This window comes from Nuphar pumila, chromosome 7, assembly GCF_984573655.1.
Source record: "Nuphar pumila chromosome 7, dmNupPumi1.hap1.1, whole genome shotgun sequence".
NCBI lineage: Eukaryota > Viridiplantae > Streptophyta > Magnoliopsida > Nymphaeales > Nymphaeaceae > Nuphar > Nuphar pumila.
In genome coordinates, this window is record NC_143255.1 from 35,205,614 (window position 1) to 35,220,247 (window position 14,634).

At 40.7% G+C, this 14,634-nt stretch overlaps 2 protein-coding genes across 3 annotated transcripts; one reads left to right on the top strand and one right to left on the bottom strand.

The window, feature by feature from the left end:
- Nucleotides 1-5,346: 5,346 nt before the first annotated feature.
- On the bottom strand, nucleotides 5,347-7,942 carry LOC149831888 (rust resistance kinase Lr10-like). Its single transcript, XM_090012269.1, has 4 exons — nucleotides 7,108-7,942; nucleotides 6,825-6,857; nucleotides 6,697-6,732; nucleotides 5,347-6,541 (listed from the first exon to the last, which is right to left on the bottom strand). The coding sequence occupies exons 1-4, from the start codon at nucleotides 7,874-7,876 to the stop codon at nucleotides 5,424-5,426; spliced, it is 1,956 nt and encodes a 651-aa protein (XP_089868395.1). The 5' UTR covers nucleotides 7,877-7,942; the 3' UTR covers nucleotides 5,347-5,423.
- A 3,120-nt stretch (nucleotides 7,943-11,062) lies between these two features.
- On the top strand, nucleotides 11,063-14,634 carry LOC149831889 (rust resistance kinase Lr10-like). Of its 2 annotated transcripts, XM_090012271.1 has the most exons (3): nucleotides 11,063-11,870; nucleotides 12,730-12,759; nucleotides 13,389-14,634. In XM_090012271.1, the coding sequence occupies exons 1-3, from the start codon at nucleotides 11,066-11,068 to the stop codon at nucleotides 14,483-14,485; spliced, it is 1,932 nt and encodes a 643-aa protein (XP_089868397.1). In that variant the 5' UTR covers nucleotides 11,063-11,065; the 3' UTR covers nucleotides 14,486-14,634. The 2 variants fall into 2 exon arrangements, with proteins under 2 accessions (XP_089868397.1, XP_089868398.1); XM_090012272.1 differs by lacking the exon at nucleotides 12,730-12,759 and having other exon boundaries at nucleotides 11,100-11,870.

Genomic DNA, 14,634 nt, shown 5'->3' on the forward strand with positions numbered 1-14,634 from the left:
CAGTTCATCAATTAATGACCTTAAATATACATCAAGATTTTGGCCAGAGAAGTCAGACTAGGGATCAATAGAGACAAGAAAAGATTTTGACGCTTCATACACAAGCTTGAAGGAAGGTTGTCTGGGGTGACAAATATCGGCCAACACGAGTATGGGGTTGATCTATTCCCAAATGGATTAAATCTATCTGTACATAAACCTAGCCTAACATTTCTCACTTCCATTATGAACTTCTGATGAGTACAATCAAAGTGCCTCCAAGCTTTCATGTCAACAGAATGTGTGATCTTGTCTTCATCATGTCAAACTTTATTTGCATGCCATATCATTTGTTTAGCTATCCTCGAAGACATATAGAGTCGTTGCAATCTAGGGGTGAGAGAGAAGTAGCGGAATGGCTTGTATGACATTTCTTTTGACCTCATGCTACCATTTTCCCTTATTTTTGGCTTGAACCGAGGATATCCACATGATAGACATGATATGTTATTTTCTTGATCTTTGAAATACAACATGCAGTGATTTGGACAAGCATCTATCTTTTGATACCTCATACCTAGAGCATTGACCATAACCTTCGCACGGTAGAGATTTTCTGGCAATTTTTCATCTTTAGGCAACATACTCTTCATAATTGAGCACAGACAGTCAAAACATGATTGACTTAAATTATACTATGACTTCAAATTTAGTAGTTGAAGAACTGCAGACAAGATAGTGTGACTCTCGCAACCATTCTACAGTGGCTCATCAGCATCTCTAAGTAAGTCATAAAATCTACTGGCTGCATCGTTTGTTGCTTCTTCCTCTACCCCAGTTGGTGCATCACTATGTCCCATAGCAGAACCCATTTCTAGTCCTGCGGCATTAAATATCAAATCCACATATGGATTATCGTGCACCATATCCACCTGTGCGTCAAAATTATTCTAAAATTCTTCATCATGAAGTATCATATTCTGATAACTACTAACAAAACCCTTCCTGTATAGGTGATGTCTAAAGCCATGAGGTTCTACAAATTGATTGTTCTTACACATCGTGCAAGAGCATCTGATCCGACCGGTGGGATCCACTGTACTGACACTTGCCGTTGCGAATTTAATAAAACTGTCAACACCATCTATATATTCATGCGATACCTCATTATCAACTATCCTACGGTACATTCATTCATGGTTTGTATCCAATTTGTCCTATAATGTTACGGATATTATCAATACCAGTTAAAAGAGAATCATAATAATGTTATGATGAAAAAAATATCTAATTAATCTATTAATTCTTGTTTGATGATTGTTTGTGAGCAATTTTTTTGTTTCAGTTAATGCGTAAATTTTCTTCCCCTCTATACCACAAACATACTTAACATAAAATGCAATTCCATGAACTATTATACATGCATTGATAATTCAATATTTTCGTGTGTAACATCATCACATCATATTTATACACATCACGAGGATATTTAGAAATATGAAATCATATTTCATAAAATGATACATTAATTTGAAGCATGTTTTCATGATACAATTTCATATGAAAGGCATAATCAAATGAAAAATAACTTCATGCAAGCATGAATATAGACACATCAAACATTACAATACATTCAAATCATTTATATCAAAACAATATCAAACATATACATGTAACAAACACACTCTAATATCTTGTTAAGTACTACCATGTCTAGCATGGAATCCGAACTCAAAAAATAAGAACACTTCTATTTTCATACATTAAAATCATGCTCAACATGATCTTCAAACTCCATCAAAGTAGTCTTAGATATCCACAACTAAGTGAGTGTGTGAATAGAAAAGTGTTGCATCCAAGAAATTAAATAACATGTGATGCGCTTGCATCACTTATTCACCATGGGTATTTACTTGATTTGCATTGCTTTTGCCTATGCATTTTTTTTTATTTCTTTTTGCATTGCATTTTTAGCTGCATGTCATGCTTAGCACTAAGCATCACATATTTAGCTCAACAATGTATCTGCAAAGCATAAATATACAAAACAATATAGGGAGGAGGCTCGGCCCCTCCTTGGCGAAAAAGGAAATAGAGAGAGGTCAGAGTCCCTCCCTCGCATCCCGTAAGACAGGGAGGGGGATCAGCCCCTCCCTGGCAAAAAAAAGAAAACCAGGGAGGGAGCTCGGCCACTCCCTCTCATCCCGTACGACAGGGAGACAGAGAGGGGGCACAACCCCTCCCTAGCGAAAAAAATAGGGAGGGGGCTCGACCCCTCTTCGACGAAAAAAAATAAGGGAGGGGACCGAGTCCGTCCCTCGCATCCCGTAAGAAGGGGAGATAGGGAGGGGGCTCAACCCCTCCTTGGAGAAAAAAAAATAAGGAGGGGGCTTGGCCCTTCCCTGGCAAAAAAAAAAAAGGGGAGGAGGTGAGCCCCTCCCGCGCATCCTGTAAAACAGGGAGGGGGCTCGACCCCTCCCTGGCAAAAAAAAAAAAATAGGGAAGGGGGCCAACTCCTCCCTGGCAAAAAAAAAAAATATAGGGGAGGCGGTTGAGCCCCTCCCGCGCAACCCGTAAGACAGGGAGACAAGGAGGGGGCTCGGCCCCTCCCTGGCAAAAAAAGCACAGGAAGGGGGCTGAGCCCCTCCCTCGCATCTCGTAAGATAGGGAGATGGGGAAGCTCGTCCCCTCCCTGACAAAAAAGGTAATGGCCGGCAAAAAAGGAAAGAGAGAGGGGGAGTCAGGGGTTACCTCAACCGAAAGGGGAGGTCGGCGGGTGGCAGGCGATGGGCGACTGGCGACGTGCGGCATGTGGCAAGTGCCAAGAGGCGGGCGGCAGGCGGAGACGAAACAAAAAGAGAAAGAAAGAGACTCAAATTAGGGATTTATAGAGAAATTAGCAACAGATTCATGAGGGAAAAATTTTGTCGCTATTTGGCGATGGAGTAGCGCCAACAAATTTCTGTCGTTGATCCATAGCTAAGTTGCGACAGATAGTGAGATGAAATAAATTTCATCGGTAATCCATCGCTAATTAGAGACGGATTACCGATAGAATGGTTTCTGTCGCTAATTTTACAAATAAGTAAAATTTTAGCGACGAATAGCTTTCTCTCGCTAATCCGTCGCAAAATTGTAACGAAAAAAATTTGTCACAAATTTTTATCGCTAATTAGCATTTTTCTTGTAGTAGTGGTGGACGAAGGCTCAATGACAGGAGATTATGGGTAGGATTCTTGGGATTTAAAAATGGGTATAGGTATGACATTGGTGACATCAAAGGGAGGGGCCGTTTAATCTTGAAAAGGGAAAATATTTTCATAAAATTTAATATCTCTACTGACAAAAATCTTTTGAGATTTAATGTCATAAACTTTATACCCAACTTGACTATATGGATATCCTACAAAGATGCATTGTTTGGCACGTGTGTCAAATTTGTGGTTATGGTGGATGTTAAAGGCATAACATAAACAACCAAATGTGAGTAGATGAGCATAATTAGGCCTTTGGTTATATAACATCTCATAAGGGGTTTTACACATCAAAGGTTTGGAGGAAAGACGATTAATAAGGTATGTGGCAGTAAGAACACATTCCTCCCAAAACTTGAGTGGTAAATTGGATTGAAAACGGAGAGCCCGACCGACATTCAATAAATCACGATGCTTGTGTTCAACAACACTGTTTTGTTGTGGTGTTGCGACGCAACTATGCTGATGATGGATGCTATTGTCTTTAAGAAAAGTTTGCATATCATTTGAAAAAAAATCGGTTTCATTATAAGATCGAATGCTTAAAATGTTGATTTGAAACTGATTGCGAATTAACGTGCTGAAACTTTTGATAATATTGAATGTCTCAGATTTATACTTCATGAGATACACCCACATGCATCTGTTGTAGTCATCTACAATGGTCAAGAAAAAATGGGCCCCAGATACAGAAGAAGTTTGATATACACCCCATATGTCGCAATATAGTAACTCGAAAGGTTTATAAGAGGATATAGTCTCATGAGGGAATGGTAACCTGTTTTGTTTAGCTTTATGACAAACAGAACAAGGGTCATAAGAAATTTTGTTATTAACTTTATTAGAATTGATAAGAACTTAAAGACGTGAACTTGATAAATGTCTAAGTCGAAGATGCCAAATAGAAGAAGATGAGGTATTCAAGGCATGGTTACTACCACCCTCAAGGATATAAAGGTTTCCTTGTAGTCTACCCGTTTCAATCGTCATTTTTGAGTGCGGGTCCTGAAAAACACAATGATTGTCATTAAACACAACGATACATTTTAAATCATGAATTAATTTGTTAATGGAGAACATTATGTAAAGTAGGAGTTGGAGTCAATATAACACTCTCAGTATGAGTGACATGGGCGAACGTCCCATCAGGAAGATCGATGGGTGGGATGGAAATTGACATTGGGGAAGAAAAGTTGGATATAAAGTTTGTGATATGATCTGTTGCTCCTGAATCTATAATTCAACTCTGAGATGCAAACAAACAAATTAAAGATTTGGGTATATTACCTGCAAGGTTGGCCATAGATGGAATATTTTGGTTACCTAGATTGACAATGACCATAATCTTATCATATTGTTCTTGGGTAAGTTTAGGAAGCAGAAAACTTGAAACATATTTTTCGGGTTCAGTAGTGGAGGCACATGCATTAGCTTGGCTGGTGAAGAGAGCATTAGAAGAACCCCTTGGTCAGTTACGAAAACCATGAAGATAATAGCATTTTTGCTTGATGTATTCAAGACGTTCACAATGATTGCATTTTGGTCTTGGACGTGTCTAGCCTATCTTTGATGCGTTGGCCTTTACAGGGATATTACCTTGATCGACGACCACGACAGTTGGTTCATGTGATGGCATGAAACGAATGTCGTACTGTCGTTCCTCTTCGATGATCAACAAGTATGCCTTGGATATACTTGGTAAGGGTGTCATAAGAAGTAATTGACTCTCTATGGTACTGAAGCTATCATTGAGGCCCATCAGAAATTGAATGAGCCGTTTAGTTGTTGAAGATCTTGAATGACCCTGATGGTGCCATGGTGAAATCTCGATATATGTGAACACTTTGTCCAATAATCCTTTTAACTTAGGTGAAGTAAACGGTTATGGGAGATTAATTATCTCCTATTGGATTTGGTATATCCGGAGAGCATTTGATTGAGAAAACCTTTGGCCGAGCTCTGCCTAAACTGTGGTTTGCATAACAAAAGACTATAAGATAATTAAGATTCTCTTTAAGTGAAATCACAAATTCAAAAAGTAGAATACATCGGATTAGGAGGTTCGCAGTCCAAGGCATCTTGAAATGGAAATCACAGTAATAAAACTTGAGATAGTTATCAACGGAATTGTTATTTATATATCTGTCTGTCTGAATAAATACATATAAAGATGTACTTATGTGTTTTAGATCAAGGTTCATTCTCAGATTCGAGCAATGATGTTATGTCATCTGATTCTGAAGCAGGATCTTTTACATCCTTTCTTGGAGGAGAAGATAAAAAGGGCTTGGGAGGCATTTGCAAGGCATGAACACTCCCCTCCAGCATCTCTACAACTTGGCTCATTGTGGGACGATCAACAGGCATTGTCTGTATGCACCATAGACCCACAATACTTAGCTTCTTCATTATATCCTCCATTTCTGTTACATTGCCAACTTCCATACTCTCTCCACTGCTCAACCGGTCATAAATCCATGTGGGGAAGTAAATTTGGCTTGAATTCTCTGCAAATGGATTCACATTCCTTCTTCTTCCAGCCATTTCTAGCAGCAACATTCCGAAACTGTATACATCAGACTTGTAGCTAATGCCTCCAAATGCTCTGGAAATCTGCTCTGGTGCAATGTAACCTATAGTGCCTCTAGCAGCAGTGACGCTTACCGTATTGTGAGTTGAAGGATATAGCTTTGCAAGACCAAAATCAGAAATCTTTGGGCAGAAATTGTCATCTAGAAGAATGTTGTGTGGTTTGATGTCGAAATGGAGAATTCTCATGTCACATCCTCTATGAAGATATTCAATCCCCCGAGCTGTGCCTAAGGCAATTTGGTACAGTTTTTCCCAACATAACGTGTGGCCTTTGTCATTTTCAGCAAAGATGTATTTATCTAATGATCCATTTTCCATGAACTCATATATGAGGGCTCTCTTAGAACCTTCTGCACAGAAGCCAATGAGATGAATCACATTGACATGATGAATTCTACCAGTGGTGGAGACCTCATTGATGAATTCTTCACCGTTGTTTTTCTTGGACTTTGCCAACATCTTCACTGCAACTGATCGACCACTTGGTAGCCTTCCTTTGAAGACAGAACCGAAGCCTCCCTGTCCTACTTTCTCCTTGAAGTGCCCAGTGAACCTCTTGATCTCCAAATAAGAATAGCGTGTCGGCATGGCACGTTGATAATTCGATAGAAATTGCTCAATGTTATCCTTAGACATGTGGATTTTCCAAAGTTTGTAGATAAGGTATACAATGAAGCATGCTACTGCAATGGATGTTCTTACAAGCATGTAATCCTCTGTTTTGAGCAAAATAAGGATGAGTAGGTTAGCTTTCATTCTTTTATAGTCATGAAAACACTCTATCCTGAACAGAAAATTTATGGATCAGTAGGCCAGCATTCATTCTAAAATAAAAGTTTGATCATTGGAGATGAACAGAGGAGAGCCATACCTAGTACCTTCCGTAACGTGAAGGACCTTAGGAATGCTGTTAGTAGAAATAAAATGAAAAATATAATTAAAACATGTTACCATAATTAATACCCAACTCTTAATTAGGTGTGGTTGAAGGTACTTTACCCTGTATATTCGTAGCTCCTATTTTAAGGAAACCTGGAACATGAAAGAATGAGAATAACATCAATACAGAGATAAGCAGAATAGTGTGCTACGCCTCCCATAAGTATCATCATCCTCCTAACATATTCCTAGTCTACACTGAGCTGGGTCATGTGGCATTATCATCATCCCAACATGGTTTTTAAGCCTTATGCAGGTTCTAGCGTTGAAGACCAAGAAGAAGAGGCATAAGATGGATTTGAATAAGGAGGTAAAACATTTTGCAGGAAGGAGGTTTACTCACAGTTGGTAGACTGGAACAGTAATCTGCATTCTGGTGGGCATGTGATTTCACCTTGAACGTTGTATTGACATTGTTGTCCTGCGGCGTAGCATTCATAACAGGACATCCAACTCCAATCCACATCAAAGCCCTTCTCCAAGAGCTCTGCTGTGTACGAGGCGTTTGATATGTCCTTCACGTTGTAATTGTTTGCGAAGGTGCTAGTAAACTGTCTGCAAGAATTGCGTAGGTCTGACATCCTCAAGTCCCCAATGAAGAGGTAGAAGTATGAGCCGGAGCTAGTGAGGCAAGGAAAAGGGATGTACCCTTCCACTGCCACACGCTCTGTGCACCTGACCCATGTAACGGCTGTGGTATAACGAAGGGCGTTGAAAGACAGTAAAGCGCTTATGTTTCGTTCTACTAGAAAATGCTGGGGCAGAGGGCAGCTTTTGTTTGCAGGGGTGGAAAGGCCAGGATCAGCAACTCTAATGGTCCGGTTCTCATAGAAGATGTCCTTCACGTTGAAGGTTCCAATGGTGAGATTCCAGAGGGTGGTGGTGTTTGCTTGGCAGACGAGTTCGAACACATCAGTTGGGAAGCCACAATTTGTGGGGTCTCCCCTGAGTCTGAAGGGGTAACTGATATTCTTGATCCCCCCACAGCTTGAAGCAGGGCAGCGTGTGCCAGGATGAAGCCCCGTTTCTGAATGGCATGATCTGAAGAAGCAGAAAAAGAGTATGACCAAGACATTGAAGAAAAGCAAACCATCAAGAGTATGCTTTGCCATGAGAGAGAGAGAGAGAGAGAGAGAGAGAGAGAGAGAGAGAGAGCTCAATTCCGGAAAAAAAAAAAAGTTCTCAAGCTAAGCAAGTTTTGGTTTTGCCATGAGTGGCGATGAAAAGCTAAGGTGGAAAAGATATGGGAGACCTCCAGAAAATCAACCGGCATGGGAACACGTTTCTAACAAGATTTGGTGAGCAGTGATTTTCTGCCTTTTCTTTCTTTCGTGGTTTTCAACCACAAAATCCCAAATCATTTGGAACTTGGAGGCATAATGAGAGTCAAGAGAGGCAGGTGCTTCATTACAGTCCGCGTCTTGGTAAGGCCAAGTCACTCGGGTCAAGCTAACTGCCGTTAACTGGGCTAAGGCTCGCCTAATGAAAGGCCAGGCCAGGCCAGGCTTGATCCGAAAAATAAGACCCGGAACAGCCTGCCCTAGCCCATTGTTCATCCTTGGTAAAGAATATGGATTCACAATTAAAGCAACACTTGGGTTTGAGTCTAGTCCATATCTTGCAAACAACATCCATATTTAGACCAAGAATTGGATTTTAATCTGTACGAAGGTTACGCAAAATTAATTTAGAATCTAGATCCACTTGGCTAAACATGGTCCAAAATACATGCCCTAGTTGGGCCCAGTAACTAGTATGGACAAAAATTTAACCTAAAGTCTGGGTTATGGCTTATATCTGGATACAGATTCACCTGGATATGGCCCTAATTTGAGTCCATTCTAAGTCCCAACTCAAGCCAGGATTAGGGCAAAATGGGTCCAATTCCAGAAGCTTATTGGATTAGTGTCATATGAAGAAATCTTTTATCAAATCTGGATCAATCCGATTAAAATTATTTATGTTAATCAGGAATACATTTACTTGTAAATGATCTGGATCTTGTTGTATTCAGCACCAAATTCAGATTAAAAGAGTACAAAATGCTAATCCAAATCTGATTCCAGTTACTGGATCCGACTAAACGGATTCAGATCCAGTCAGATATGTCCAAAAATGTACAGTTGGAATCCGTGTTTAAGACTAGAGTCTCATGGAGCCCTACTACACTTGAGATCATCTTTTCATTCACTTGGAAGGTGCCAAGTCAAAGTCTCCTGTATAATTATGTGGTCAAGTTCTATGAAAAGGCTAGAAAGAGCTGATTTAATGGGTAGCAGTAGGCATCCTTGTCTAGGGCCATTTTTCTGGGCAGTTTCATAACTTGGGACCACGATTCAGTTAGATGCCAATAGTTTCATGAAGCCCCCACACTTGACCTTTTCATCTCATTTATGCGTGTAAGAGAGAAAGACCAATAATTAATGAGACAAGGTCTTGCATTTTTTTTTAAAAGGCAAGCTGGGTTTTGAACCTTTAACGCCCCCAACACAAGGTGACGTGCACTAGCTGCGATCCTACCAGACAAGTAAAGCTACCCTTGTTAGGTTTGCATTTTTTTTGCTTTACTAGGAAGTTTCCTTTGATAATCTCCAGGTGGGGTCATGGGATGTAAAAATATCAGGTGGTGCAATATGATTGTACAAATATTTGTGCATTAAGCACTTGATGACCCGACAGGTGTGTCAGTTGTGAGGCCCAAGGCCTGATGGACGGTGATCAGATGCTTAATGCACAAATTTCTGTGCCATGTGATTGCGCCATATCCTGACTTTCATCGGATACCCCATAGCCCTAATTGCAAAATTAAACAGTAAGTTCCTCGTGGAAAAACCAGGAAAGAGTTGATTTATTCAAGGTCTCCTCTATCTAAAATTAAATGGTCAAGTTCTTTGAGGCGGTGGTGGTTGCAATGATGGTGGTGGTGATAGGGTAGTAATGGTGGTGGAGGTGAAAAGGAAGAAAATAAGCTCTTGTGAAAGAAATTTTTTTATTTATTTTTAAAATGTCAAATTTTATAAATTATCATTAAAAAATAAAAGTAAACAATCCAAACACTGCTATTTAAAATAAGCATAAATAGCAACGAGCAGCTTATAAAGTGACCCAAACAGGTAAAAAAGGAGCTGATTTAGTAAAGTCGCCTTCTTCTATTTTTATATCCTAAGTTGAAAACCAAAGGGCAATTGATTTACATAATTTTATTTCCAAAGTTGAGGCCATGTTCTGTTAGTTGCTAGCTGGATTTAATTGTGATGCACCTTCTACATAATTAAGGCTGGAAAACGAACCGGGTAGCTTGTGGCTTGGCTCTGTTTGGTGTGTTAAAGAGTATGTTGAATTAAATCTTAAGCTACTAGTTTAAATTACTGAGCCGAGCATGAACAAAGGGTGCCCTTGCATGGGTTGTTGGCTCATGAAGGTTCGTTAACACTAAAAAAAATACATAGTTTTAGGTGTTGTTTATGTTATACAGAGTTAATATAGGAGTGGTTTGAGGTCCGTGGCTTGCAGATGGTAGATTGAGGTTCGATTCTTGCTGTTAGAGCACAATAGTTCTCCTTTCTGTTTTTTTTTTTTTTTTAATATCTTTAAAGAGCCAGCTCGAGCCCTGCTCATGTAGGATGGGCTCATACTGAACGATTGCTCTGCTCGGCTTGCCACGAGCTCAAGCTAGGTATGAACCTAAACGAGCAGAACTTTAAGAGCCAGCTTGAAGCAGGGCAGCATGTGCCAGGGTGAAGCCCCGTTCATGAATGGCATGATCTGAAGAAGCAGAAAAAGAGAATGGCCAAGACATTGAAGATATGAAAACCGTTGCCATGAGAGAGAGAGAGAGAGAGAGCTGGAAAAAAAAAGTTCTCAAGCTAAGCAAATTTTGCTTTTACCATGAGTGGCAATCAAAAGTCAAGTGGGGGAGAAGATCTAGGAGACCTCTAGAAAATCAACCGGTATGGGAACTCGTTTCTAACAAGATTTGCTGAGCAGTGAATTTCTGCTTTTTCTTTCCTTCGTGGTTTTCTTCCAACCACAAAAACCCAAATCATTTGGAATTTGGAGGCATAATGAGAGAGTCAAGAGAGGCAGCTGCTTCATTACAATCCGCGTCTTGGTAAGGTCAAGTCACTCAGGTCAAGCCGCCCATAGACCATTCTCCAGAACATCGATTACCTGGTAGTTGTGCCACTTCCCGTCCGGCTTATGCATTTTGAAAGTGTACACGATAAGGTAGAGAAACTGTCTTTACAGCTTTTTATACAGTGGTCTAGGCCTCTCTTTCTCTCTCTCTCTCTGTCTCTGATATGGGTTCACCGTGTAAAACACTTGCAATTCTACTAAGTGCCATCTTGGTTAGAGAGATGGCTGCAAACGACCTTGAGGAGTTCATCAGGGATTGCCCAACTTCCAAATGTAGTGAGAATGGTCCTGAAATCAGATACCCATTCTTCATCAAAGGTAGCCAACACCCTCACTACTGCGGTCTCCCCGGCTACGAACTCTCCTGTATCAGAAGCAGCAGTAGTCGGGGCAACCTAACCGTCATAAAGTTGCCCTCCTCTGTGGATATGTATGTCACCGGTATTTATTACGAGTTTGGACGCCTCACTTTGCAGGATCCTCAAGGTTGCCTCTTGAAGAGCATCACCAATCTTAATATTTCTCTCGTTAAGTCCTGTGACACTATTTTCTCTGGTTACACCTACGACTCTCCTAGTATAGATGCAACTCCCTTCTATTATTACTCCTATGGCAGATGCGTGACATTGTTACGTTGTTCAAAAAACATTCGCACAGTAGGATATTCTCAACCAGATGCAGTTCCTTGCATGAGTGGGAATGGGAGCTACGTTTTCATGACCCCCGCATATACTTCGGCCTATGATCTTCCCGAGTCATGTGAGCCCATCAAGAGCCTAGTCCTACCCGTGACCCAGCTTGACCGTCAGGATGTTCTACAGGAAATAACTCTGCAATGGAAACAGCCAGCTGGTTGTGAGGTCTGCCAAATACTTGGTGGCACTTGCGGATTCATTTCCACTGCAAACGCTAGCGCCTGCCTTCGCCCAACCGATTCCATCCCCGTTCCTTTGCCCATCCCTCAACGAGGTAATCTCAACCAACTTACAGCTCTTGTTTGAAAGAACCTGTTTGGTTTGGGTAAGTCGAAGTCGATTCCATTTGAGAATTTTGGTTTTTCTGTGTTTCCACTTGAAAACGAGCATGTACAAGCCATAAGACCATCTCTCTCTCTCTCTCTCTCTCTCTCTCTCTCTAACGCAACATGCTTGAATTCAAATCAAATAGAGAGCGCAGCTGCTGATGACCACTTTTTCCCACATTGTACTGGGGAACGTGGGGGTATCAGGGCTGCTGCCTTATAAGGTCAAGAATTATGGAGAGTTATGCTACAGGGAAGCTCATTTGGATTTGACTGTCTAGATTTTCAACCAAACTCCGTCTTCCTTACCATTTGCGTGATAATATAGCCTACCATGAGAGGCAAACCCAGAAAGGACCCGGCTAAGGTAGTTTGGCTTCTTTCAGATATCATGTTTGACCCTGGCTATGCTTCCATTCTGGGTGTGTAGCTGCATTTTGTAAGATATTCTGTTGTCTCATTCAATACCTCGATCTACGCTGCTGTGTATCTAAGTTATTCATCCAATAATGTATCTTTGGCCACTGACAGTTAAGAAATCCTTTCAGAACACCAACTGAATCTCATGGTTCTCTTTGGCCCGTGGCTTGGTAAGAGCCTTTCCTCATTAGCAGCATATAAAACTTTCCTGGACAAAGTATGAAAAATTCCACACACCCGTGAGCCAAGAGGTTGAACCGTTGAAGCCATCTACCTCATTCCTTGCTCAAAGAAGAGGCCAATAAATTTGTTAAATTTTTTTCTTCTGAGGCTGCATTAAAAATCCAAACAAAGGGGTCTAATTTCCTTTGTATAATTTGAATGCAGGTTCATCAACTAAGAGGGATATCATTATTGGTAAGCAACTGTTGGCTCTTTTTCTTTTATCCTTTTTTATGAAGAGGAAAGTAAACCACCAGGATTGAGACCTAATTGCCACGAATCTATAGCAGTGAACCTTGATAGAGTGAACCAGCCCCACCATGCTGTTCCATACTTGATGCAAGTATCCCATAAGAAATCGAACTCGTGATGCCTGGGGCCTCCGAACATTAACCCTACACACACTATCTAGCTGGGTGACCCTTCTGGGGCTTTACTTTAATAACTATGATGACATATCACTACCAAACATTTTACTGTGCAACCTGATACGATTTCTTATTGCGGCTCTACCAATTGAAATCGTTATAATATCATTCTTTATGGGAATGACGTAATTGGGACGAGGCTGTTCCCCTCAGCGGTGTTATCAAAAAAAGAAAAACTGCAATGCACCATTGCAAATCCCCAACAGTGAATTTCAGTACCTGGCATTGAGTTAGCTTTATGGCTTTGCCCCACATCTGCATTTGTAGTACTTTGCTACCTATAGGGGAGGGTTAAAAGGTTCCTTCCAATTCATGTTTTTTGGTACTCACGTGTTCATAGTGGTATGGTGCTAATTGCCTAATTCCTTCTTTTCCTGAATTTGCATATGCTTGCAGGTGTTACTGTCAGTAGCTTCATGTTGGCCATGGTAGCTATAATTATATTCATCGTCAATTATAACACCAAATTGAAGAGGCAAGATGAACACGAGAGGCAACTCAAAATTGAAAAGTTTCTAGAAGAATTCAAATCCCAAAATCCCACAAGATATTCCTATGCAGAACTGAAGAAAATGACCAACGAATTCAGGCAAAAACTAGGACAAGGTGGATACGGAAGCGTCTACAAAGGCAAGCTTTCAAATGGAATTCCTGTTGCTGTCAAAGTGGTTGAATCTTCTAGCAGCAATGGGGCAGAGTTCATGAATGAAGTGGCTAGTATTGGAAGGATTCACCATGTCAATGTCGTTCACCTTCTCGGATTCTGTTACGAGGATTATAAAAGAGCTCTCATCTATGAGTTCATGCCTAATGGATCACTTGAGAAGTTCATATTCTCAACAGAGGCTGATAAAAAGAACCTTCTGAGTTGGGAAAAGATGTATGATATAGCATTTGGAGTTGCTAGAGGAATTGAGTATCTACACCAAGGTTGCAACCAAAGAATCCTCCACTTTGACATCAAGCCACACAATATTCTACTAGACCATAACTTTTCAGCAAAGATTTCTGATTTTGGCATGGCAAAGTTGTGTTCAAAAGAACAAAGCATTGTGTCAATGACATTTGCACGAGGGACAATGGGTTACATTGCTCCAGAAGTGCTGTCTCGAAATTTCGGGACCGCATCACACAAATCTGATGTTTATAGCTTTGGCATGCTGTTGCTAGAAATGGTCGGAAGGAGGAAGAACATTGATACCAACATTCAGAACACAAGTGAAATCTATTTTCCTGAATGGATTTTTAACCACCTTCAGCAGGTTGGAGATGTAAGAATCGAAGGCATTGAAGAAGAAATTCCAAACAAGATGGCAATTGTTGCACTTTGGTGCATCCAGTGGAACCCGGTCGATCGCCCTTCAATGACAATGGTTGTTCAGATGCTGGAAAGAGATGTTGGTTGCCTGCAAATGCCTCCTAAGCCATTTGCACCCCCAGCTCAACCAGAAAACTTGGCAACTTCTGCAGGTGAAGGTCAAGAAGAAAAGTGACCCTGGTAAAATCACTGAATTCTGTGTTGCTCTTCTCAAGTTGGTATTTAAGACAAGCAACAATCCTACCAACAGTCTCATGGTATCCTTCCCTGATGAAAAGCAGATTGTACTTGGAAATTATGAAGTGCGTTTATCTTTTACTCAAA